The 27,257-nt window shown below is 42.8% G+C and overlaps 2 protein-coding genes across 3 annotated transcripts; one reads left to right on the top strand and one right to left on the bottom strand.

The window, feature by feature from the left end:
- Nucleotides 1-13,774: 13,774 nt before the first annotated feature.
- On the bottom strand, nt 13,775-23,006 carry LOC117852656 (putative disease resistance RPP13-like protein 1). Its single transcript, XM_072293256.1, has 3 exons — nt 22,749-23,006; nt 15,926-19,669; nt 13,775-15,703 (listed from the first exon to the last, which is right to left on the bottom strand). The coding sequence occupies exons 2-3, from the start codon at nt 18,690-18,692 to the stop codon at nt 15,672-15,674; spliced, it is 2,799 nt and encodes a 932-aa protein (XP_072149357.1). The 5' UTR covers nt 18,693-19,669; nt 22,749-23,006; the 3' UTR covers nt 13,775-15,671.
- Nucleotides 23,007-23,714: 708 nt separating this feature from the next.
- On the top strand, nt 23,715-26,993 carry LOC117851649 (expansin-A16). Of its 2 annotated transcripts, none has more exons than XM_034733510.2 (3): nt 23,715-24,381; nt 25,366-25,687; nt 26,474-26,993. In XM_034733510.2, the coding sequence occupies exons 1-3, from the start codon at nt 24,225-24,227 to the stop codon at nt 26,781-26,783; spliced, it is 789 nt and encodes a 262-aa protein (XP_034589401.1). In that variant the 5' UTR covers nt 23,715-24,224; the 3' UTR covers nt 26,784-26,993. The 2 variants fall into 2 exon arrangements, with proteins under 2 accessions (XP_034589401.1, XP_034589402.1); XM_034733511.2 differs by having other exon boundaries at nt 24,243-24,381; nt 25,327-25,687.
- The last annotated feature ends 264 nt before the right edge of the window (nt 26,994-27,257 follow it).

Below are 27,257 nucleotides of genomic sequence, written 5' to 3'. Positions count from 1 at the left end.
CGGAAACGCGATGCTACGCTCGCTTTTGACGGCTCGATGAAAATCTATTGGTGTCCAACAAGTGATTTAGGTTATAAATGACACAGAGCCTTCCTCTCAATTGAAAAAAAGTATTGACCCTACGGATAGGTCTCCCCTTTTACTTTTACAGTATTCTAATACCTACTTCTAAAAATATTCTTACTCAACCATTATATTTCTTAGGATATACCATAAAGGTCATTGAGAAATACATATACAAGTTAAAGTTTTTCACGTGGTCACATTTCTCACGCCTTCCGCTTTCTAACCTTGGGACTTCATCTTCATTTTGAGATGAGCGCCTAGCCTCGAGTCTTTATCCACGTTTTAAACCGAACGTCCAGCCTCGAGGCTTCTGCTTCATTGAGCTTTGCTGAAAGACCTTTAACCTTGAGTGGCTTCCTTCCGAGTGCTATTCCAGAGTAAAGAATATAAGGATGAAAGCTTGGTGTCTCGTAATGATTCCGAACTCTCAAGGGTTAGCTAAACATAAGTTGGTCATTGTTGAAGCCAATTGTTACCCTCGAGTCCTAGTTGGGCTTAAGATGATGCGAGGGTTCGAAATCATTACTTCGAGGTGCCTCTGTTGGACATACGAGGCTAAAGGGTTTTGTTCTTTCTTGTTTCCAATGTGCAACTTGCGAGGTTAGGGGATTTTTCTAAGATTGCGATCGACGTTCGAGGGTAACTGACCTTTTGGCGATCCCCAACAGTAGCCCCTCATGGGCGAGGGTCGACTCCGATGGGCCGAATCTGCGAATCTTGAGATCGCTCACCAAAAACGTCACCCTCGAGCGTCGGAGGAGAAAAGAGCCAACGGTAACTGTTGACATCTTACGTGTCATTTTTTAATTGGATGCCACTTCAGCTTTGGATCGCGGTTCGAGCCGTCCCTTCGCACCCGCTAACTCCCTATAAAAGGCGGGGTATGGGTTGCTCGAGGTTGTTCTCGCGTCTTGCTAAGAACTTGTTCGATGTCGTTGTAGCGTTTTGAGATTCGTGCTTTTCTGCTCCTTGCATTAATCTTTCTAGCTTCGAAGGTATTATTCTTATCCTTTTCTTCCGTTCTTTTCTACTTTCGCTCTTTCACTTGCTGTTTGATTTACTTTTGTATGTTATCCAGCTAGCTCGTATTATGCAAACTACAAGGTTAATGACTCCTAAAGAGCTGGAAGAGCAAGCGAGGCTGCATGGGGATGCTCCCGAGCGACAGGAGGGCCGCGAGGATTTTCAGCATCGGGAGTATCATGAGGGTTCACAACATGAGAAGGATAGCGAGGATTCTCAACACATCTAGAAATTTCTTGTGATACTGACAGTGGATAGGATCTGACCAACGTCGAGGCTGATCCTTCGGAGCTCATGGCCGGCAAGGAGACTTATGCGCCGATGCTTCGCTTTGGCTGTTCGCTGGTTTCTTAGAATATGACAGACTTTTATGTTAGCAAAGGCTATTTTCCCAAGGACGTGGCGAGGCCTCTAGCGAAGAGGTTATGCTGAAACCCAATCCTGGCGAGGCCATGGTTTTCGGGGATTTTATCACTGTCGGCCTACATTTTCCATGTGATGAGATGTTGCCTCAAATCTTGAACAGGTATGGGGCCAAGCTTCACCAGCTTACGCCTAATGCTTTTGTGACACTCTCCAAGTTTTTCTAGGTCAAGCGCACCTTTGGTGGGGTTGTTGATGTGGATGATTTTGCGAGGCTCTATGAGCTTCATATTCAGAAAAAGAAAGTTCAATTGACGATGAGGAGGAGGCTTTCGAGACTCAGTTTGGTTGTTGTACATTCATGACCCGAAGGAAGAATGAAAATAAGAAGATTTTTAGAATCGAGCTCTCTATAGCTCAGAAGAACATATGGGATGATGAGTGGCTTGCTTATTGGTTTTATGTCAAGGTTCATATGTCCGAGGCTTCTGGTTTGGTCAGCCATTTTACCCATTCTATAATTCGATGTCTCCTCTTAACATTATATCGGTTCCCACTTTCGAGAGGACGAAAAGTTTTCGGACTTGCGAGAATGCTTTTGTTGTTGCGTGTTTAGCTGTTGACGAAGAGGATTTTGAAGAATTTATGACTGTGGACATTTGGCCCCTTTCCCATGGGTGGACGCCGAAGGAAGTAAGGATGGAGATTGTAACGTGGTACCACAAGCCGGTTCCTTTTCCTCTCTTTGGCTTGAGCTTGCCAGAAGGGGCGAATGCTGATCTTTTTGTTGATGAGGTTGAGAGATGTGCTGTTGATATCCTTGGTCCTTATCATGAGAATGAATATATGTTTGCTCGCAAGATTGTTACACATGGTGTCCGAGTGAACCGTGTATTTTCTGAGATGGGAATAGAAGTAGAGCCTCGAGTCAAGCGTCGTAAACCCTCGAAGCGGATGCGCAAGGCTGGTGCTACAGGCTCTCCGGAAATTGGCAGCAATGTAGGGAAAGGGAAAAAGAAAATTAAAACTGAAGATTTGTTTGCCATGGCCGTTGTTGATGTTGGGAAGAAATCCAAGACTCCTGGTCTTGAGGCCCTTAAAAGAAAAAGTCTTCTAAGTCAAAGTTCTTCTAATGATCAAGCGTTAGGTTCTTTCAGCAAAGGTCTTGAGGCTGTAGAGGATTCGAAACCCTTGCCTCCTTGTGTTGTGAGGGTATGCTGAAGTTGCTTGAGGTTGAAGGGTGCTCAGAGTTTCTGAAACTCGGTGCACGCAACTATAAGTTTTCTTCAGCCCTGGAGCTCAATGTGGAGGAGACATAGAAACAAGTTAAGGTTGTGAAGAGAAATTTCATGAAAGAGTTTTGAAAAGCTTATAGTCGTGATTATGCGAGGCTTGTTGCCCGTGAACGCCTTGTGCAGGTTCGTACTTTTCTCTCTTGTTTTATACTCTGCGTCTTGCTTGGTTATTTTCTTATTGGTACTGTTTTGAGCAGGCCAAGGAAGAGGAGTTAAGGGAAAAGGACGAGGCTGGAGGTTCGGAGCAACAAGAGTTGTAGGCGTGAGGCTAGATTTAATTGGAGACTAATCTTTTGATGTATAGCTTAGGGTTAGGAATTAAAACATTTGCTGTTTGTAACTTAACCTGCGTAGGTCCTAGGTGATGGACCTGCGCAGGATGTACTTCCTCTTCGATTTCATCGTGGAAACGTTGTTGCCAGTGGTCATGCTTGGCGTCTATTTCGCGCTTTTCATCCCAACGCTAATTTTCACAATTTCTGGTGCTTTTGCTATGAACATTTTTCCGTGCAAAGCTTTATGTTGGGTCGCTATTTTGAGTCCCGCGATGGTTATGTACTTGCTACTATGGAAGAAGTAACACCTGAAGCTTTGAGGGTGAAGTCGGAGCCCCTTAGCCCACAAAGTTGTGAGTTTGATTTCGCCTATGTGTGTAATGCTATAGAGTTTCAAGGTTCAAAACCTGGTCATGTGATCGAATTGTCATTTTGACTTGTAACAAAACTCGTAGCATATAGGAATAAATGTTGTTTTTCCTTTGGAAAAATGTCACCCCCTTTATTCCTTTATTGCGAAGATTTTGTTGTAGTTAGTAGAGGTCAAGTATGTTTGTTTAGTAAGTTGTGGAATGAGTAAAACTTTGATTAGCCTCGAGGAGGTCATTGATATGTTGCTATGACAAAATTTTCACACAAAGGAATGAAAACTTTTTCTGCGAAAAATGTCACCCCCCTTTCATTCCTTTGTGTGTGGATTATGCTGTTTGATGCCCATAATCGGTGGTTGGGTCATCCTTGTTTTTTTTTGCATTTCGATGTAATCTTTTATCAAAGTTTCCATAGTCAAGTATGCTAGTAATAAGTCGACAAAAACTTGTTCCACGTTTTGTGGACTTAGAAAATTGAACGATGAGTTGGGTCGAAATCGCAACTCTTGGTTGCTTCGACCATAAAGCTTAGAGCCCTGCGAGGTTAGATAGAATTTTAGATAGGTGCTGAAAATGTAAAGCTAATGCCACAACTTCTTGTTCCTTTTGGCTAGAGGTTGCGCAAAAACGCAAGTCTTTTCTCGCACAGAAATGCGAAGTTTCGCTTGCGCAGAAACGCAAGGTTTGAGGTATTCAAAAAGTAAAATTGGTGCTGCAACTTGTTGTTGCTTCTGCCCAATGCTTGCGCAGAAACGCAAGTTTTTTGTCACACAGAAATGCGAGGTTTCGCCGCAACTTGTTGATGCTTTTGGCTTTAGCTTGCACAAAAATGCAAGTCTTTTTACTAGCACAAAAATGCAAGTCTTGATTGCGCGGAAACGCAATGTAATAGCCCTTTCGAGGCTTGACAAACACAAGGATAAGGGGAATTGTACTACATTGAAATGTAAAGCTTACATGGATCCGCCTCGTTAAAAACCTTGCCTCCAGTGTGGAGCCCCCCTAGCAAGGAAAAGAGTACGGTCCGTTTGCAGGAAAGTAAATGCGAGAAATCAAATTTTCTACCCTCGATGTTGTTTATAGATTCACAGGCCGAGGGCTTTTATAAGTATGGAGACTATGGGTAGTATTTGCGCAAGTTGTCCACATTCCAAGAATGTGGTAACTCTGCTCCAAGCTAATCTGCTAGGTTAAAGGATCGTGGTCTAATGCTTCGAGTGACAACATAGGGCCCTTCCCAAGTTTCTTGAAACTTCCTGAGGTTCTTCCAGTTCTTTCTCTTTTTGATGCCTAAATCTCCTACCCTGATTTCTTTTTTCACTACTTTCCTATCCCTCCATTTTCTTGTTTCTTGTTGATACTTATCAAGGTTTTCTGCTGCTTGGAGTATATCAAGCTCTATCATATCTTTATCAACTTTCTCATTGTCTGATGTAGCCTTGATCTTGAGCCCTATTAAGCTTTCATTCTTGATTGCTTCTGGTGTCATAGCTCTGGGGCCATAAAGTAGCTGGAAAGGTGAGAAACCCATCGTTCTTGACGTTGTGGTGTTGTGAGACCATATGGCTTTAGGTAGTTCATCAACCCACTTTCTTTTTTTCTGATCATATAAACATTTCTTGAGTCTCGAAAAGATTATCCCATTTGCTCTTTCGACGGCCCCATTAGATTGTGGATGATACACTGATGTGAATTTTACTTTGGTTCCCATGGTTGCACAAAATTCTCTTAAGTCATTACAATTGAATTGTTTTCCATTATCAACTATTAACTCTCTAGTATCTCCAAACCTGCAGATGATGTTCCACCAAAAGAATTTTTGTACAGAGCCTGAGGTTATGTTTGCAAGTGGCTTAGATTCGATCCATTTGGTAAAGTAGTCAATTGCCACTACTGCGAACTTGCAGTTGCCTTGAGCAGTTGGTAGTGGTCCTACTAAGTCCATTCCCCACCTTTGTAATGGCCAGGTTGGTGGTATTAATTGTAAAGGCAATTAGGGTGATTTCTGCTGATTGGCTATTTTCTGACAAGCCTCACAAGTTTTTACCAAGTTTCTAGCATCAAAAATAGTAGTTGGCCAGAAAAAATCCCATCTTACAGCTTTGCCTACTAGAGCTCTGGTTCCAACGTATGAAACACAAAACCCACTGTGGCTCTCTGCTAACAATTCTTTCCCGTTTTCCGAGGTTATACACCATAGCTAAGGAGCTGATATCCCTGATTTGTACAATTTGCCGTTGACTATGGCATAGCCCCTAGCCTTTTGCTTCATTCTATTTAATTCAACGTCGTCATGTGGCTCAAAGTGTCCTCTTAGGTAGGCCATAATTGGGGCCCTCCAATCATATGCTGTGATTGCGTTTACTGCCCTCAGGGCTTGCTCTTTAGTTGATGGAGAGTGTATGACTTCATAGAATACATCAGGTGGCATGGGTTGATTTTGTGCAGCTGCTTTTGCTAGCTTGTCCACCTCATCATTTTCTGCTCTTGGGATGTGTTGAACAATGTATCCTTTGAAATACTTTTCCATGGATCTTACTGTTGCTAGGTATTTCACTAGCTCGGGCTCTCTGGTCTCGCTTTCTTTCTTGATGTGTTCTTGAATTACTTTGGAATCTGATTTCAGTATAAATACTTATTGACCCAACGCCCTTATTTTCCTTAGCCCCAAAAGCAGTGCTTCATACTCGATGCTGTTGTTGGTGGACCTTGCTTTGTCTTTGAAATCAAGCCTTGCGGCATATCTGATTTTAACGCCCAAGGGTGAAGTGACAATTGCTGCCACTCCTACTCCCTTCTCACATCAAGCTCCGTCACAATGTATGACCCATGGAACTTTGATTTCATCAATTTCACTGTTACATGGTGATGTCCAGTCGACTATGAAATTGGCTAAGCCTTGTGATTTGATTTCACTTCTCTCAAAGTCTACCACGTACTCTAAAAATTCTAATGCCCATTTTGTGATTCTCCCCGAGGCTTCTCTATTTGTGAATAGATCATGTAGCGGCTGGCTGGTGACCACCATTATTCTGTGGCTCTCGAAGTAATGCCTTAGCTTGCGTGCTGCCATGATTACAGCATAAGCAATTTTTTCTAGCTCTGAGTAGAACAGTTTTGACCCTGATAATGCTTCCAAGGTGAAGTATACAGGAGTTTGTGTTGGTTTGCCCTCGACTTCCTTTTTCTTGTAATAAGGCAACACTGACTGTAGAGCTTGAGGCTGATAAATATAACAACAAAGGAGACATTGGTTCGAGTGGGCATAATTTTGCCATGTTTGTTAAGTAATCTTTAAGTTCTGCAAAAGCTTTGCTTTGCTACTCTCCCCATTCGAACTTTTTGGAGATTTGCAACACTTGAAAAAAGGGTAAACTTTTTTCAGCTGCTCTGGGAATGAACCTATTGAGGGCTGCTATTCTTCCTATCAATTTTTGCACATCTTTCACTGAAGTAGGTTCTTCCATGTCAACCAGAGCTTGGATTTTGTCTGGATTGGCCTCGATGCCCTTGGTTGAGACCAAGCATCCTAGCACCTTGCCTTGTTGAATTTCAAATATGCATTTTTCTGGATTCAGCTTCAAGTTTGCTGCCCTCAGGTTGGCAAAGGTTTCTATGAGGTCATGAATATGATCTTTTCATTTGTCACTTTTTACCACAATATCATCCACATAAGCTAGGATGTTTCTTCGAAGTTGTGTGCTTAGGACTATCGCTATCATTCTTGAGAAAGTTGACGCCACATTCTTGAGCCCCTCGAGCATTCTCACGAAGCAGTATGCCCCGAATGGAGTGATGAAACTCGCCTTTTCCTCTTCCTCTTTTTTCATTCGGACTTGGTGATTGCCTGAGAATATGTCTAGTAGTGACAACATTTCATTATTTGCAGCATCATCTACCACCTTGTCAACCCTTTCTAATGGGAACTCATCTTTTGGGCATGCCTTATTGAGGTCAGTGAAATCTATACACATTCTCCATTTGCCATTTTTCTTCTTGACTGAAACTGTGTTTGCTAGCCATTTAGGATACATTACCACGCGTATCACATTGGCATCAACTAGCCTTTGAACCTCTGCTTTGACGGCTTGTATTTTGTCTTCCGACATTTTTTGAAGCTTTTTCTTTTTTGGTCTCACACCTTTGTTTATTTCTAACTTGTGTTCTATTATATCTCTATCTACTCCTTGCAGGTCACTTGCAAACCATGCAAAGACATCTTTGTTTTTGTTCAAGAATTCTATTAGCTGTTTTTCTTCGTTGGGCTCGAGGTTAGCGCTGATGATTACAGCTCTATCGAGGACATGCTCATCTAGCAGCACTCTTTTTCTTTTGCCATCTGCACTCATTTTTACCTTTTCTTTATCTATTTTAGGTTCGACGTATGGCTTTTTCTTTTCTGAGGGCTCAACCTCGCTGGAGCTTGCCAAGTGGTATACATTTTTCTACCCTGGAGTGTTACCCTTTTCAATGTGTCGGGTTGACTGTTGGTCGCTGAATTCTGTGATGGGTCTTTTGAGAGCCGGGATCTTCATACACAAGAATAATTGCCATATTGCAACATCGAATTTGTTGATGAAACCCCTTCCAAGGATTGCAAAGTAAGGATAATACATTTCCACGACATCAAATGTAACATGCTCTGTTCTAGCATTGTCTAGTGTTCCGAACGATACTGGCAGTGTGATTTTCCCAAGGCTCTTACTAGCTTCCCTTCAAAGCCAAGCAAGGGTACTTTTGCTAGTTGTAACAGGCGAGGGTCAATTTTCATCTCTCTGAACGTGTTTGAAAAGATGATGTCTGTTGAGCTTCCATTATCAACTATCACTTTTCCAATTATCCAACCTGCGATTATGGCCTCGATTACCATCGCATCATTATGCGAGGTTGTCTTTAGTTTGAAATCTTCCTCGGTGAAGGATACTAGCATGTGTGCCCATTGTGGCTTAGCCGGAGGTCCATCGGGGATGATTGAGTGGACTTCCCTAATGTAATTTTGCCTATGTTTTTGTTTTTGAATTCTAGCGACGACCCGCCTACTATTGGCATGATCATGCCATAGGTGGGCAAGGCGTTGGAATTGGTTTTTGGATTCTAAACTTTTGAGAAGATCCCCCCGATATTGGCATTATCATGCTATAGGTGGGTAGAGCTTTGGGATTGCTGTTTTGACCATTATTAGGTTCGGCTTTGGATATTTGATTGGGTAGATTTGATGGAGGTAGTGATATTTCTTGTAGAGGCTGAGGTGGTACGAAACTTGCAGTTTGCGAGGCTTGATGACTTTGAGATTGAAACTGTGGCGATGGTTGCCACATCATGGTGGGTTGGTAATTGAAGGATAGGTTGGTGAATGAACTCGCAAGGGTAGGTGTATGGGCGGTATTGGGGTTTATTTGTGGATAAACTTGGCAGTATGGTTGCTGTGGCCAAAAAGAGGTGTGGTGGATGGTTTTTGGCACTGCTGCTGCAGCTGCTCTTTTTTCTTCAGCTATCCTTTCGAAAGTTTTTTTTTTCATTTCTAGGTAGAAGTCAGTTGCATGATCTAGTTGCTTGGCATGAAATGTGCAATAGAACATTCGAGGTTGGTTGTTATGATTTTGTGGCATCGGTCCCTTCCTCTGCCTGAGTGGCCTCCTCTTTGCCCATTACCATAATTTGTTTGCTGTTGTTGCTGGGGTTGTCCATTCTGATTTTGACTTTGTTGCTGTGAGGGTTGAGCGCTTTCGACTAGATATGGCTATTAATGTTGTGCAAAATTGTATTTTGGGTTTGGCCAATTCTGATCTTTCTGGGTTTGCCTTTGGCGATTTCTCTCCATTACTCTTTTCCTGTGGTCTTCATCTGACCTGTAGTATTTACCAACTTGGCAAACAAAGCCTCCATGGTTTTGAGTTTTTCTCTTGTTAGATGCGAAGTTGTTGGGCCTTGTGTTAGCCCATTAATGCAAGCTGCTATGGCTACACTTTTGTCCACTTCTAGAGTTTGTGACTTCAATTGTACAAATCTTTTGATGTAATTGGCTAGGGGTTCTATATCTCTCTGGATATAGTGGAATAAGTCACCCGAGTCTGTTGTTGCACGATGGAAGCCTTGGAAGTTTTGTATCAGCTTTGTTTTGAGATCAATCCAGCTGTATATTGACTTCGGTGGGAGTAGTGAGTACCAGTTCAGTGTGGCACCCTCGCAGGCAATGATTAGGGACTTAGCCAAGATAACATCGTCTCCTTCAGCTGATGCTACTACAACTTCGTAGCTCATGAGGAACTGTCGAGGGTCATTTTGCCCATTGAACTTTGGCAGTGAGATTGTCTTGTGGGTTGGAGGCCATAAAGCTGTTTGCAGACCTACAGATAATGGAGAGCTTTGGTCGATTGCTACATAGGCACCTATTACCACTAGCACATTGTGTGCAGCGAGATTAGGATGTGTTTGCAGGATGTTTGTGGTGTTCACGACATATTACTATCTCGAGGGTGGTGGTTGTGTTTGTGGTTGTGGTGGCGTGTTTTGTAAGTATTGCAGCTCGTCCAACTCTTCTTGCAATTTTGCCAATTGTTGTTATGCTTGATTTAGCTTTGGTATTTTTTGTGCTGCTAGACGTTGGGATTCTAGTTCTTGTGAAAATCTTTCTTTTTCTTGTCTTAGAGTTTCGAGTTGCCTTAGCACTATGGCTAACTCCTTTTCTGCTGCACCGGCTGGGTCGTTTCTTGTGCTTGACTCGGGTTGTGCTTGGTTTGTTGCTTCTGCCTCGGCTCTTTGTTTCTCGCTTCTTGTTCGTAAGTTATCCTCAACTTTCTTCAACTTCTCTATGATATCAGTGTCATCTTGATTAACAGGGACAAGTCTTTTCTCTTGAGTCGCAGGGTTATCTCTTTCACCCTCGGCGGCTCCCTGGGGTGCGGTCTTCTTTTTCTTCAGTTGTGGCATCGTGGGTTGTTTTGTGGATGAAACCATGGTGGGTGCCACTGTTGGTGTCAAACAAGTTCAACACCGAACAGATTTAGAGTTACAAATGACACAGAGCCTTCCTCTCAATTGAAAAAGTATTGTCCCTTTACAACGGGGTAGGGCTCCCTTTTATAGTGTTCCAAGACCTATTTTACATTTCAAAAATGTCCTTACTCAACTACTATGTTTCTAGGATATGCCGTACATAAAGGTCATTGAGAAACACGAGTACAAGTTGAACTTTTCCACGTGGTCACGCTTCTCACACCTTCCGCTTTCTAACCTCGGGACTTCATCTTCATTTTGAGCTGAGCGCCTAGCCTCGAGTCTTTATCCTTGCTTTGAACCGAACGCCCAGCCTCGAGGCTTCTGCTTCATTGAGCTTCGCTGAAAGGCCTTAACCTCGAGTGGCTTCCTTCCGAGTGCTATTTCTGAGTAAAGAATATAAGGATGAGAGCTCGGTGTCCAAGAATGATTCCAAACTCTTGAGGGTTAGCTAAATGTAAGTTGGTCATTGTTGAAGCCAATTGTTACCCTCAAGTCCTACTTGGGCTTAAGACGATGCGAGGGTTCGAAACCATTACTTCGAGGTGCCTTTGTTGGACATGCAAGTCTAAAGGGTTTTGTTCTTTCCCATTGCCAGCACGCAACTTGCAAGGTTAGTGGGTTTTTCTAAGACTGCGACCGACGTTCGAGGGTAACTGACTTTTTGGCGATCCCCAACAAAATCCACCAGTGGAAAAAAATAGTCGATGTGGCCCATTGAAATGCTAGAGCTTGGCTCATATTTCGTTATGTAGAGATCCGTGCAAACCTACTTGTGAAGAATGTCATCTTTGATCCGACCTGCGAAGTGTGCCGATTGAGGTAGCGAGGAGACGAGTGATCATCTGATCTTTGGCTGTCCCTTCTCCAAATGGTTATGGCAAAATGTTGGGATTGACACTGATGGTTGTAGCGTTGCAAAGCTCTGGGTTGTTCCTTGTCCGACAACAATGCCTAGTCTGCACCTTGAAAGCTTCATCCGCTATGCTACTGGCAGCCTGGCACCTCTAGAAACACAGAAGCGGTGTTGTTTTCCAGAGCCTGCCACTTTCAATAAGTCATATGTTGATGCAATGTAAAGAAGATGCACGCCTGTGGAGAGGGCGGTGGAAGTGCGTGGACAGGTGCGTTGTGGATGTCTGGTGTATGAAACTAGCATGTAATTAGGACTGCAGAATGGCTAGCTCCTCACGGTTTTTCTCCTTTCTCTGAACAACAACCGTAAGCCAGTTTGGCTTCACCATAAGCCCTTCATTAGCTTCAGTCTTCCAGAGGAAAGACAACACTTCGTTGGCTTCAGTCTTCCAGAGGCAGCCCTTGCTAGCGCTCGCATCCACATTCAATTGGCATCTGACGGCCCTAGGCAAGACAACACTTCGTTGGCTTCAGTCTTCCAGAGACGGACCTTGCTAGTCTTCAATTGAAAAACGGGGAAAAATTAGTCTGCCAATGAAATGAAGTATATATTTTTTTTGCCCGTTCAATTCGTTTGCATAGGGAGTCGAACTTAGACCTATTGGATGCTACTCATGTACTCTAACTATTAGGCTAGAGGTCCTTTCGCTTGATACTTATTTTAACAATGAAGAGTTTGACACATTGCAGATCCATGAACACCTCCTGAACATAGACGAAGTGGTCATTTGAAACCAAAGCCCAACCATACCAGCCCCAGCGAGACGAGCAAGTGATCATGCATGTGTCAAGATAGACACTTTTTCTAATTTCACAGCTGAACGCCCTCCTATTAAATTGGTTAGGATTCTTCTCAACCTCCCATGTGTGGGATTAACTGTTTTGTAATCCTTACACTTTATTGGAATTTAATGATTAATTAGAAAGAAAATAGGCTAAGCCCAACTAATTTAACAGAAACATGGAAGAAGCACATGAGACTGGCAGAGGAAGACTGGTGCTTGAAGGCTACCGGAAGGTACATTACGTAGTCGACCTGGACCGGTCCCTCACCAACTTGGAAAGTGATATCGGGAGGGCGGGACATGATGGAAGAACTGTGATAAACAACAAACTAGCTTCAGCTCAACGTTGTGGGCTTGGAAGCCTCCAACTCCACGAAGACTCAAAAGTAACAGATTGAAGCTTACACTTTTACCGTGAAAGGAATAGGTGCTTATAGCCTAAGAGGAGGAGGGAGTGAATTAGACAATATAAAGCTTTAATCTATGGCTTCCACTACCTTGCAAGAATATAAACTGGATCATTCTAACCTAGATGTGCATTCTTTGAAAAGGGGAGATCCAAAGATTTGGTGCTGGGGCACAGCACATCCAGAGGGCCGAGAAGAGGAAGGTGGACTCCTGATCGTTTGCAGAGGTCGCGGTGGCGCCAGAGATGGATCGGTGGGGCAACTAAAACCGGGGATCGAACGCCAACCAACGAGGTTGGGATGAAAATCGCCATGGCTTCGACCATGGAGGTGAGTTCCCGAGATTTCGGGGGGGGAGGGGAGGAGGGGGAGGAGATGTGGAGAGGAGGTGGGGTTTTGATCATGGGGGTGAAGGCCGGTTCTTTGACAATCGCCGCCCGGGATTCCATAGTGGAGATGGGAGAGTAGAATTCTTTGGTGGAGGGGATGAACAAGGGAAGCAGAACAAGCGTCGCATGGATGAGAGAGGTGAGAGAAATCTGGGAGGAGACGATCTCCATCATAGATTAGCTCGGGACCAGGACAGAGATCCAACCAAACAACAGAGGGGTGGTTTTCAGCGGGGTGAGAGAGAAGGGGTGGTGATTTGCTTTCGCTGTAACCAAGAAGGACATCACAAATCAGAATGCTCGAATCCCCTATTATGCTACAACTGCAAGGCATCTGGTCATATGTCACAGAGCTGCCCCAGAGTGAAAGTGAACAGGGGACTCAAGTTGTGTGGATTTGGGTTACCTGGACGGTTGTTTTACAGCATACATGTCCCAATTGAGGAGGAGGATGAAGAGTAGAAACCTATCAGGACAGTAATGCTCATTAGAAGGGCACTGGATCTGTTACAAAGGTTACAACAGAGCTGAGATACCTAATAAGTTCAAAGTAGGACTGGCAGGTTAGGAAAATTGCAAATGGCAGATATGAATTTGTGGTGCCAACCAAAGCAGACTTGGAGTTCTTAACAAAGTTTACGGAATTCCAATGCAAGAGCTCTGATTTGAAGGTGTCGATGGAAAAGGCAAGCATCTCAGATGGTTTTTTCGATCGGCTAACTTCTGTCTGGGTGAAGATGTCAGGAATGCTAGACTGGGCAAGGAAGGAAAAACCCATCGAGGAAGCTGCTTACCTTATTGGTGACCCTGAAGAGGTGAATAGAAGGAGCCTCCAGAGGAGAGGCCCAGTGAGAGTGAAAGTGGCGTGCAAAAACCCTAAAGAAATCAATGAGACAAGCAATGTCTACTTTAATGGGCTAGGCTTCCAAATAACCTGGACCGTTGAGATGGAAAACATAGTAGAAAGTCAACCTCCAAAACCTGCAGATAAGGAGGAGGAAGACGATAAAGATGACGAGATAAAATCAGATGACTATAGTCCTTTCATGCACTACTAGATTTTTGGCCTATGGCAACGGTTGAAAAAACGAGGCAATATGGCTAATATAGTTGCAATAGGTACAAATTGCCACAACGGGAGTTTGATTGTGAGCCGTTGCAATTAGCTTTGTGGTAATAAGTGCATTGCAACGGTTTTTTGTCATGTTGCAATACCTGGTAATTGCCATGCAACTAAAGTATTGCAATAAATAGTTTTTGCAATCATATACCACCATACTAGAACAACTTTTGTTGTATATTTTGCTAATAATCATGTTTTATCCCCTCTCTTTAGAATGATAATGCACAAAAAACGTGGCAATAGATGGAGAATGTTGCAATAGCTCACATGTATTGCAACAATACTTCCCTCATGGCAACCATTTAGTTTTTCGTTGCAATATAGACCAAGATTTTGCAATGAAAGTCAAGATTATTACAACTCAAGAAATTCGTAGTAATCTTATTAACTAATCGCAACCATTTTGTAAATGGTGGCAAAAATCGCTACCTTTTGCAATGAAATTCAAGATTATCATAATGGAAGATATTCGTTACAATATTGTTGTCATATTGCAACCAATTATCAAAATGGTGGTAATAGCACCAATCTATTGCAACAAATTTATGTTGTTGCAACGTGTTCTCAAATGTTCCATGAGAGAACAAAGCATATTGATGTTAGATATCACTATATTCGAGGAGTTATTGCTCAAGGTGATATCAAAGTATGCAAGATTAGTACTCATGACAATCCCGCTGACATGATAACATGTCAGTTCCTGCTACTAAGTTTGAGCTCAAACTTAATTGGTGTTACGGTCTATAGTCCATGAATTTTTTGGTGTATGGTTACTGTTGTCGTTAATTCTTCGTTCAATTGGGGAAGGGAATTCGTCTCAAGGTGGAGTTTGTTGGAATATGCTCCGAATTTCTAAAGGCTTCTACATGCACCAACCGCTGGACGTGTAACTTAGCTTGTCCTAAATTGGAGAGGCATTTTGTGGTAGCATGCTTGCATGCATGTTTACAGTTTGCATGCATGAGTTTTTTTTAAGCCATTCGTTGCTTGGATTTCCTGCATACTCCAGCCTATTTATAAACTAGTTGAATATCGTATGATAGAGAGTAACACAATTAGCAGAGTCATTCTGCGTTTCTATTCTTTTTGTAATCCTCTTAGGTTGAGTTAACCACTCATTGTAAACCCCTAGCATTTGTAAACCTCCACATATATTGAATAGTGAAGATTATCTTTGTGTATCCGTGTCTTGCTTCCAAAAGAGTTTCCACATAAATTTGTATCTCTTGTGGTTGTGATCATACTTGTTTCGCCAGTTGATTTCTAACGGTTACTAAAGTGAGTGTCACAAACGGAACAAAGTTCGAATTCTTAACAAGCATATCTGACATATTTTGTACTTTCAAGGAGCCGCATGTCTAACAAGCTATCAAAAGTTTGAGCTTTAATTTTGCAAGGATGACTGGATTTCAGGAATGTGAACTCTGTAAGTTTGCATAGGCAAGTAAACGCAAAGTCATCTGATGCTTTTGGCGTTTCACCTCATGAGGTCATCCGTAGAAGAAATCTATTGCTAGCAGCGGAATGAGCCACTATGTAGGAAGCAAAACGGAGCAGTATGCTGGACATAATAAACTAGTAGGTTATAGCAAGCAGTACAAAATAAAGTGCTAGTTCGCCAAACCTGAATCTACTAAACCACCAGTTCGGATTGGTTGGATCTTCAAAATTCTTTCCATATTTCCCATTCCCTGGCTGCAGAAGAGAACATGTAGCGTCAGCGATAAAAGAATTGAGTCAGCGCCCAAATTAACCACAAATTTGCAACACACTGATGCAGCATGCCACGGCAAGAGAAACTATAGAAGGCCTACTTATTTCCAAAGAAATTTGCTCGTGCCAAAATATAAAGAACGTACTCCCCAGAAAAAACAATAGAGATACTGCATTTAGAATAGATAGAGAAGCACAGCTTACGCCATTGTACAGAAGATTTGCCGGTATATCTCATGCATCCTGGAAGCGCGGCAACCTTGTTCCAGTCAGCACCTTCCTTCTGCTGAAACTGCTCCTTCAGTGCCGGATGGCATTTAATCAAGAAGAAAGCTTTAAGCGACACAGGAAGACCAGTCTTTGGAAGTGACCTCAGCAGAGGGCAACGCTTAATGATCAGAAGCCCAAGTGAATAATACGCATCCATATCAGGCAGCAACACCAAGTCAGAGCAGCTTGTAACCTTCAACTTAGTAAGGGAGACAAGGCCACGCAACCCCTTGAGTGATGATAGTCCATCGCAAGATTCTATTACCAGTTCCTTCAATGCTGTATGGTAGCCAGCATTCGACAAATACATCACTTGAGGGCAACGTATCAAATGCAATTTCTGAATAGATGGCATGTTGTTTACAACTGGTACATATCCCAAGTCGTAACATTGTTCCACCTTCATTTCTTCCAGGGAAACCAATGCTTCTGAACCCTCGAAAGATGTGATCCAATCACATTTATAAATGTTCAATTGTTTCAGCATTCTAAGGTGGTGCAGGCTTACCGGTGGACAGGGCATCTCAACCGTGTCACAGTCCATCAGGCACAGAGTATCAAGTGATGAGAGATTATTCAACTGCTTGGACAAAAAGGATGGCTGCAGGTAGCAGTGCAGTAACTGAAGGCTCCTAAGTGATGAAGGAAACACAGTCAACCCATTCTGATCCCACAATGTAGCAATTACGGAGCAAGTATTGGCCCGATGTATACCATATATTTTCAACTTATTGAGAGATTTCAAATTGTCAAACACTGTTCTGGACATGCATACTTCATGGTTAACATAGATCTCCATATCCTCAACAAACTCTAGGTGATGAGCATGCAAGACATGAAAGAAGCTTGATACCAATATACAAAAAAATCTGTGTATTGTAGCACTAGGAATATAGCTCTTAATTTGGATTCGCTCCTCGTCCAGTATAGCTATATGTTCAAGTGTACGGGGATATGTGGGGTATTCTCTTAACTTCAGGCATCCGGCAACAGAAAGATGTTGGAGATTGCGAAACAGTTGATAGTTATCTACAAGACACCATTCCAAATTCGGTAAGCGCTCCAGTAGAAATCTCTCCAAAGAGGGAAATCCGGCACAGCCAAAGAACTCCTGACCAAGTGTCTTAAGCCCTTGCATTCGCCGTATTTCGAGAGTTTTCAGTAATAACAGGTCCCCTAAAGGAGGAAATACCTCCCATCTGTTACAATCACGTAGGCAAACAAATTGCACCCTGCTCAGCCAACCAGACTCCAACCAAGAAGGAGATCTAGCACCAGGATATCCACTTATAGTTAGCTCCTCAAGATCATGCTGTGGTTTTAGGACATCAAGCACCTCAAAGCCCTGCTTGGTAGAACTAGCACACTTAGCCCTGCTTGATTCCCATTGTAGTTCCAACTTGGTTATGTGCTCCTTAAGGTGTAGATGGGCCTTTGAAGCTTCCACTTTGTTTCTCACTTTTTCTAGAGACGTAATGGTGAGTTGTCCTCGGAGCTTGTTGAGGTCCTTCAGGCCTAGCAAACTTCCCTCCTCGTCAACGCAGAATTCTCCAGCACACTCAACATATGGAAGTTTGTGAGTGCTGGATAACATAAGGACATATGCCTTCTCTACATCAACATGGACCAAATTAATAAGTTTAGTGATGCTTTCTGGAAGATGGAAACAGCCTCCAACTGTCTTTGTATTTTGCATTGAAGAATTGTGGTAATCCGTTGGGGAATAACATGAGTGATACCGCACAAACAATGCCTGCAAATGATACATAAACATCTTTCTTGGTAGTGGATGATAAGTCCGTTGTATTCCTAGATACCGTAGGTGAATCAGGCGATTGACAGCATCAGGTAATCTTTCTAAACAACAACCACTTATGTCCAGCACCCTGACACTCTTGAGCTTGCCAAGTATAGCATGGTTCAGAGAGACTTTGGAGCAAAACCAAGATTTTCTCAAAACTATCAATGAACGTAACATTCCCAAATCATAATTCACAAGATTTTCCAAGTTTTCACTAGAAATGGACAAATGCCGAGTATAAAGCGGCATCGCCTCCATAGACTCACACTCGGCCCTAAGGCATTCACCCTGAGAAACATGAAGTGCCAGGTCGTTCATTATATCATGCATAACATAGAATGTTTGGCTGCCACGTCTAAGCATTTCAAAAAATGATCTAGCTAGCAAATCATCAAAGTAGCTTCTTCCAGAATCTTGCAAAGACTTATTTGTGCTTCCTTCGGTGTCCACAAAACCCTGAGCTATCCACATATGTATCAATTTTTCTGGATCAATATGGTAACCTTTGGGAAATAAACCGCAATATGCAAAGCAATGCTTGAGGTGTACTGGTAAACCTTCATAGCTTAATCGCAATATCTTTAACATGTCGTTTGGATTGAGGATATTATTGCTGTGAAGAACTTCATTCCATTCTGCCACTTTTTTCTTTCTGTTTAAATGCCTTCCCACAACCTTTATAGCTAGAGGCGAACCATTAAGTTTCTGAACAATTTGCATTCCAATGCTCTCTACTGTTGAAGAAATTGCACTGAAGTCTTGGCAATCTCTGAACAGAGACCAGCTAGCATCCTGTCCAAGGCCATGTAAGAAGAATGATCTTCTCGAGTCCAGCATTTTTGCTACTAGTTCCATCCGGGTTGTTACTAGTATCTTACTTCCTGTTAGTGCATTTTCCATGGGAGCTATCAATTCCCTCCACCTCCCTCAGTTAGTATGTTCCCCAAAATTCTCATCATACCACACATCATCCAACACTAAAAGAAATTTCTTGTCAGAAATTCTCCTATGAAGTTCTTCTTGGAGCATACTGAAATTGAAATTTGTCAATTCGATGTTCTTACCACCAGCTGTGTATGCAATTATCTCCTTAATTAGATTAATCTTGTCAAACTTATGTGAAACAAAAACCCACATCCTTATTTCAAAATTGTACTATTCTCTTATCGTTGTATATGAGTTGAGCTATTGTAGTCTTGCCGATGCCACCATCGCCAACAATAGAATACAACTCTGTATTAAATGATCCTTTATTATTTGAGGAAGTTATATTTTTCTGATTCAGCATCCAACAAAGTAGTTCATTAACCTCCTCCTTTCGTCCAACAATGGCTCCATGTGAAAAAGATCCAGTGGCTCTACTTCGGACACAATCAGCAGGCTCAATAGTGTTCGTGTTCTCAGCTGCCATTACTCTCGCAAACATTTCTGCACAAGCTTTAACTCTGGCCATGCTTTTGATAACCATATGCAATTCTGATCTCAACTTGTCAAGACCAATTAAACGCTTACCAAGAGAAAGTGAAGATGAAATTATGCTCCTAGCCACGCCTTGGTGCTCAACTTTTTCTCTTATAAGTTTGTAGTCAAATTTGTCTAACATATCTTCTGCCTCACAAATTGCTTCTTTCATTTGACGCAACAATTCTACTTGATTGCTGTCCTTTACATGTTGCCTTTCAGCTGCATCAACTACCAGGAGTATCTCTGTTAATGTAGCCTGCAAATTCTTAAGGTCGGACACCAGATTAGAATTCCAACTGTACTGACTTGATATATAGGACTGCACCAGAGAAAGCATTCTTCTAAGAATGGGTGAAACAACCCATCCTACAACAGCAGCTGTTGATACTGCAGCCATCCAATCAAGAATATTCCTGTAAAATGCATAGTTAGTTATTTGAATGGTTGCAGATCCCGCAAGTGGTGGAATTACTTTTCTTTCTTAAACACGTAGGAGAGCTATATATCTTTATATTAAGAAGGAAAAAAGGGTAGAGAACCCTTACTACACAACCAAGACCAGACACACACACCCAGGTTTCACAAATTACATCCACGCCCGTGCTGAAAAAACAACCATCTTACTATTACTAATTGGAGGCTCCTTTTGAAGCCTTCAGGTGAAGCCACCTAGGATTCCTAGGTGGACAGTCTAGAAAAAAAGAGAAATCCTAGAAATTCTCAAAAAAAGCAAAACATCCGACCATCAATCGATACATTAAAATTATCATAGCCTTTGGATCTATTATATTTTCTAAACAATTACCCACCTATACCATTATGTAAATAGCCTAAAGTAACCCCTTAAATCTACATATAAATTACCCACTTCTGCCATTATATAAAATAAACTAAAGTAACCCCCTAATCTTTATCAAATTACCCCTTATGCCATTATAAATAATATTTAAAATAACCCCTAATTTGCAATTGAATTGCCTACCACTATTACTTAAAAAACTTAAAGCAACCCCTTAAATTTGCATCTATATTACCCACACATGTCATTATTAAAAATAACATGGGGTAACCTACGTTTGAATCAAATAACCTTAATTAAAAATGTATAGCAATATATGATTCTAAATTGTCTATAACTTTCACTATTGGTATACGATATAATAATTAAGCTCTATACGATGTGTGACACCATTTATAAGGATATAAAGTGATGGGAATATAGATTTCTGTGCTAAAATTATATCTCAAACTTAGAGTTCATTAAACAAATTCAAGCGCATACCTGCGATGCAAAATGAAAAGTTAAAGATTATAAATGTGGTTGAAAATATTATAGAGTAATTACCAACCATTTATAAGGATATAAAGTGATGAGAATATATATTTCTATGCTAAAATTGTATCTCAAACTTAGGATTCATTAAACAAATTTAAGCGCATACCTACGATGCAAAGTGAAAAAGTTAAAGATTATAAATATGGTTGAAAATATAATAGAGTAATAACTAACTAAAATCTATCACAATTGGATGAAGATATTAAGTATATATCTACATAAGTATTGTATTTGAATATTTAACATACGAGAGGTAGCTTATGGTAATAGTTTTGTAGCAATGTAGTCTTATTTTTTTCCATTGGAGACTCCGCATTAGTTCCCACGAGACAAGCTAGAAAAAAGAGATAAATTCTCATAAAAAATTAAAACATCAAACACCAATCCTGTAAACTCTAATAATCATAGCCATTGATCTATTATATTTTCTAAAAAGTTACCCTCCACTGTCATTGTGAAAATATTCGAAAATGAGCTCTAAACCTATATCTAAATTACCGAGCTCAGCTATTATAAAAAATAATCTAAAGTAACCCCATAATCTTCATCCAATTTACTAATACACATCATTATAAAAGCATAACTTAAAATGTCATTCTAAAATTTTATCTATATTACCCACATGTGTCGTTATTAAAAATAACCTAAAGTAAACACCTAAATATTAATCTAATTATCTTCGTGTGCATCATACAAAAAGTCAAAAAGTAAACTAATATATGATTCTAAATTACCTATTTATATCATTGTTAATATAAATATACTAAGTTAAAGTATATGCACATGATAAGTACCACCATTTAGACCATTTATACATGTATGCGAGGAATCGATGAAAAATATTAATTTGTATGCTAAACATAATGTATGGAGGATTGGAAGTGTGATACAAAATGGAATAAGTACGAATATGGATGAAAACGTGCATAGAGTAATTATTAATTAAAAATCAATCACGACTGGATAAAGATAAGTACATATCTGTATAAGTATTATGTTGAAGTATTGAAAAATAAGAGAGTAGTAGGTAAACAATTTTGATTATTAGTTAGGAGTTTAATTTTTAAATAATTTTCAAATACAATAGCTTCTAAAAAATATTAGCCCGTGCGGGAGTACGGGTTGATGGACTAGTGATCAGAATCGAAAAACCTAACCAACACCCAGTAGTGCCGTCAGGTATGAGTCACGCTTGGCCCCGGCAAAACCCCATAACCTCAAATCTTTTATGGTCAGGACTCAGGACTCAGGAGCACCATTTCTGTAGGTTGGGCAAGGCGCCATCAAAGATGCGATGATTACGGTTATTCCATATGGACTTTGTTTCACCGAACTAAACTTCACAGGTTTGCTACTTCAGGAAACACAAGAATCAAGTTGTGACTTTGACATTACATAGGGTGAATGCAGGATAAATAGAGATTTTTCACCAAATGACTCTAGTTATTTTATATGTATATTTACTTTAAGGATCAAGATCCCTGATCTCTTGATGTTCTGTTGCTCCAAATATTTGCTGCACAAGCAACTTTTAAACTTCTAAAGAGTAACATGAAAGGAAAATTTCTAGTATCTTTACTTCTATAAAAAATACAGTTGGTAGTGATGTTGGTGCTTGGTTCTATGTTAGGATTTTATGATCTACGTAGAATTATGTGTGTCAGATGGCCTTCCACTACATATGTAGGTTTTTTTCTTTTTGGCGTAATCCTATATGTGATTCATTTTTTTTTCGAACAGATATGTAATTCAATTGCTAGAGCCTATAACTTTAAATACTTCTTATTGGAAATCCGTTGCATCACCCAGTCTACTGGCTTGTTTTGTCACAAATTGGTACTCCTACCTAGCGTTTCAAAAGAAGTTTGCCATCCTATTTGAAGCACCGACCCTCTCCATTTCATCAAAATTATGCTTACACGCTGCTGGGAACAAAGCAATTATTTGACGTAAAAAAATGGACTGCAATATTTGCAAGAGGAAATCAAAAGTATTATCCATGCAAGTACATATGAGGTAACTGCGGACCAAGATCAGGTATTGTGCTAGAATTTTGCACTTCCTTTAAACGAGATCTTGGATCCGATGAACATTGACTAGAGGCTATGTGGCGGGACGAAAACAGCAGTGGAACAAGTGATGAAACGTTTATCTACCTGATTGCCTGGTTGGTAGTTTGAGGACTGCAATCTTCTCCCCTTCACGAACTGTCTTCTTCTTGGTCAAAGGAGAAGCTTGGCTAGATGAAGACCAGACGGAGGAGGAGGAGCAGGAGGAGATCCTGATGCGCTAATGGGACGCGCATAAGGATTTCCCCGCAAAGCCGCTAATGGGACGCGCAGGAGAGTTGACTTGCAAGTCTCCAACTGGAAATAAAGAGAGAGGAGAATCTCTAGGAACAAAACAAAGGTTTGCCCGAGGAGTTCCTGAGCTGAGACCGAGAAGGGCCTAGTGAACAGAAGAACACGAGGCTCTTCTCGACGGGTCCATCTCGGCCCATCCCGCCCGGTGTATCGTCTCCTCGGGTGGCCCGCGAGGCAGCTGGGTGCCTGGGTCTATTCTGGCCTGGCCCAATGGCTGGCAAATCATCGTTCCAGCGAAGAGCCTCAAGCAACGGAAAAGAGGAGTGTAGTAGAACCGACCCGTGGACCTTCTCTGTTCAGAATCCCAGGTGGTGTAGCTTGCCATAAAACCTGTGAACACCTCCTGAATTATACTACAGAATTTGTTTTTTTAACAAAAAAGACCATGCGATAGTGGATCAGTAAAATGGAGAGCGCATCAGTACGTGCCGGCAGTCCTGGACCATGTGAGGCAGAGTACTGCTTGCTACCCCTTGCTACACTCAGGCGGAGATCGCGTTGGATCAGGCGTATCTCACCGCAGTCTCTGGCTCACGTCCGGCGTCCCCTCCCCTGAGGCCAGCGTAATGAGCCCAGTCCGTAGCCAGGCACCGGCACGAGGGCAGCACCCAGCAATCACTCACTCCCAAGATCAAGGACACACACAAGCAATAAAGCGTCGCCCCCAACCTCTCCGTTCCAACGAGAGCCCTCCCTCACACTCTCCTCTGCAACTGCACGCGTAGCCGCTGAAAACCTGAAACACAAGTGAAAATGCCACGGGAAAACGAGAGTCTGAACATTGCAATCCCCGATTTGATGATGAACTGAAATAATGAATCAATCAGCGATTCAGCGAGGTGCCGCTTTGGGAAATGGCATGTTTGGGGAGGACGCCGGTGCTAAAAGACATTCTCCTCGGTCAGTCCTCGTCTTCTCGCGGGGCAGGCCCTCAAAAGGGCAGCCTGCTGCCTCTGAAGTCTGACCCCACTCCTGCGAATCCCAATAAAGCCTGTGCAGAAAGGAAGCGGGCAAAAGCAGCCTCGCCTTCGGCCTTCCCCTTCTACTGTTCTACACTACCCGCCGGTCCTCCCCTGATGCCCCCCGCTCTGTCACCTTTGACTCCCCCATTCCGGTCTCCTCAGTCCCCTCCTCCCACCGCAGTCCACAGCTCAAGCACTGCACATTTCAGTTCAGATAGTCCAAGAACAGCACCAAGAGAGGCTCTTCTCCCTCGCCATTGCTCGTCTTGCGTCGTCTAGGAGAGCTGGGAGGAGGAACGCAGGTGGCATGGTGAGGTCGCTGCCTCTGTTCTTGCTGCTTCTGCTGCTGCTCTCCGGAGCCGGCATCGGCGGCGGCGTACGGCTCGGCAATGGCGGCTACGAGGACTGGAGGCTCGGCACCGCCACCTACGTCAAGGAGTTCCAGTCGCACCCGCTCAACGACGGTACGCGCCTCTTGCGTTTCCTTAGCATAGTAACCGTAGCAGTAGCATCAGGAAATCAGCAATGTTGACAGTCAGTTCTTACCCTTCTGCCCCTGGCGTCCTTTGTGCATTTCTGTGAAACGGGTAGCAAATGCTTCGCCCCTTTTTCTTTGTCCCTTGAAAAGAATGGCGAAGGTGAATGCCGTCTGCTAACACGAATCGATGGGCAAGGAGACAGTGTGTAGTCCTGTACAGATCCCGGCTAGTTGGCGAGCAAATGGTACCGAGAAGTTGCAGTCTAGCAGAAGGGTGGTAGATTTAGCCAGGTTCCCTCCCCTTTCTTGAGAAAGATTTGAGTGATTCTTGGGGCTGGACATGGACATTCCAAGCATGTTCATGGAGTAGCAGATGATAGCAGCATTGTCTCGATTCTGAAAGGTACTCCAGAAAAAAAAAACATTTTTTTCAGGAGGGTCGATGGTAGTGCACTAGTGCTGTCCTTGACAGCCAAAAGAAAATGGGTAATGCAATGGAGTACAACTCCGGCGCTAAATGAGCTTTAAATTTTGTGATCTTCTCCTTTTGAGAAAGTTGTAGCTGGGGCACATTGAATGGGTGCTTTGACAAAATTCTAATTTATGAGAGGCAAGCAAGTACTGCTAGTACAGTGTAAGATTTTTCCTTACTGTTACCCTGTTACTGTTTATACAGCTCATGGTGGGTGCTTGCGTAGAGTAATGTCTATCATGACCGTAGAAAGCTAGAAACAACATTTTGGCAGACAATCCATTCATTGCAACTGTACTTCAGTTCCTCTTGAATTGATACAGGCTAAACGCCTGTTTGGAACTTCCTAATCCGCAGCAATTTCGTTTCAAGCATTTCAGTTCTCAAAAAATTGAGAACATTATTCAGTGTTTTTAAAAGCTTCTTTTTTTCTGAAATGAAAACCGCTGCTTATTGCAGGTTTGTAGTGTCTGATGTCAGATGCAATGGTTCCTGCAGGTGGCGGCGCCTGCGGGTACGGCGACCTGGACATCTTCAGGTACGGGCGCTACACGGCGGGGCTGAGCGCGGCGCTGTTCGGGCGCGGCGGCGCGTGCGGCGGCTGCTACGAGCTCCGGTGCGTCAACGACATCCGGGGGTGCCTCCGGGCCAGCCCCACGGTGGTGGTGACGGCGACGGACTTCTGCCCGGCCAACATGGGCCTCGCCGACGAGGCCGGCGGCTGGTGCAACTTCCCCCGGGAGCACCTCGAGCTGTCGGAGGCCGCGTTCCTCCGCGTCGCCAAGGCCAAGGCCAGCATCGTTCCGGTGCAGTTCCGGAGGTACCTTACATGCCTGATCTTGAAATGCTCGCTATTTCAATTTCATTCTCCAATGTTCATATTTTTTACAAGAACACTCTGAAGAACCACGCATCAGAATTGTGTTACCAATACTTATTAATAGGAGAAAACAAACAAGTTTCGAGAAGAAGCATTGAACTGCTCGCTGCTCATTGGTGTGTCCCGGCAAATTAACTTCAACTTGCATAAGACTGAATAATGAACATGCAGAGCCATGGCACATGGCTCGCTATCATTCTTGAGCTGTGCATTCAGTGTGTTTTTTAAGCCTGCGGCTGCACTGCCTTTTGCGAAAGCCCAGAATGATGTTGGATGATTAGAAACCTTTTGCGAAAGCCCAGAATGATGTTGGATGATTAGAAATGGATCGTAGAATATGCGATGGATGTCCGAAGCCGCTTTGGAATGCTGACTAGTGAATAGGGAAGCATCAGCTTTCAGTCAGTGCACCCTTTTTGTTTTCAAATTTGACTTGTGTCATTCATTATGAGCACCCTCCCCGTTTTCAGACAAATGCTATGAGTGTGTTCCAACTGCTGCAAGAGTATACTGCAAGTATCCTTTTTGTCCCAGGACACGGAATTAAGTTATCCTGCCATTAGCACCAACTGATAACCTTCTTTCTTTTCACCTACTCATCACTTTCAAAAGTGGCAATGCCACTATGATCGCCATCATAAACAAATGGAGCTGTTCTTCTTCACTTTCTTTTTTTTCTTGAATATATGATGCAACTGAGCAGTTGGTGAATGCGTGGTGATGCAGGGTGAGCTGCGACAGGGCGGGCGGCATGCGGTTCACGATCACCGGCAGCGCGCACTTCCTGCAGGTGCTGATCACCAACGTGGCGGCCGACGGCGAGGTGGCCGCCGTGAAGGTGAAGGGGTCGCGGACGGGGTGGATCCCGATGGGGCGGAACTGGGGCCAGAACTGGCAGTGCGACGCCGACCTCCGTGGCCAGCCGCTGTCGTTCGAGGTCACCGGCGGGAGGGGCCGGGCGGTCACCGCGTACAGCGTCGCGCCGGCGGACTGGATGTTCGCGCAGACGTTCGAAGGCAAGCAGTTCGTCGAGTAGCAGATGCTGCCGGAAAACCGTGCTCCGGCGGTGATTTGTAAGTATAGAATTATACGGGTGGGTTCTTGCTGGATTTCATGTTGGGAGTTTGTGACCCAAGAAGATGAAATGTATTGGATGGCAAGAGAATTCCGATGTCATCATATAATCTTTTGAAGCTTTGTTTTTAAGAAAGGTGATAATCCGAATATGTGCATTAAGAAAAAGACATCACACCGTGCAAACAAGCATTGGAGTTCATCACTATAAAAGCAGCAAATGGCAATGGGATGGCAATTCCGGCAAGTCAAAAAAATTGCATGGTCCTACATGTGAAGAGAGCACACTGCAACACTGAACACCAAAATAACTTGCTTTGGTTCAAAGCATCCATCCAGATAGCACGCAAGTGTTTGAATGTTGGGACTACACAAAAGCCTGCAATGTTTAAGCAAGCAGATATATCCTGCTGCGGCGCTCCTCCAGTAGTGCATT

This window comes from Setaria viridis, chromosome 4 (genome assembly GCF_005286985.2).
Source record: "Setaria viridis chromosome 4, Setaria_viridis_v4.0, whole genome shotgun sequence".
Lineage (NCBI taxonomy): Eukaryota > Viridiplantae > Streptophyta > Magnoliopsida > Poales > Poaceae > Setaria > Setaria viridis.
Note: the sequence above shows the minus strand (reverse complement) of the source record. Positions and strands in the feature narration are given on the sequence as shown.

Coding starts and splice junctions, on each gene's coding strand:
- LOC117852656 (XM_072293256.1), bottom strand. CDS start 18,692: ATGGAAAATGCACTAACAGGAAGTAAGATACTAGTAACAACCCGGATG. Junction 15,704..15,925: donor CAAATCTTCTGTACAATGGC/GTAAGCTGTGCT, acceptor TCTCTTCTGCAG/CCAGGGAATGGGAAATATGG.
- LOC117851649 (XM_034733510.2), top strand. CDS start 24,225: ATGGTGAGGTCGCTGCCTCTGTTCTTGCTGCTTCTGCTGCTGCTCTCC. Junction 24,382..25,365: donor GTCGCACCCGCTCAACGACG/GTACGCGCCTCT, acceptor TGGTTCCTGCAG/GTGGCGGCGCCTGCGGGTAC. Junction 25,688..26,473: donor GTTCCGGTGCAGTTCCGGAG/GTACCTTACATG, acceptor GTGGTGATGCAG/GGTGAGCTGCGACAGGGCGG.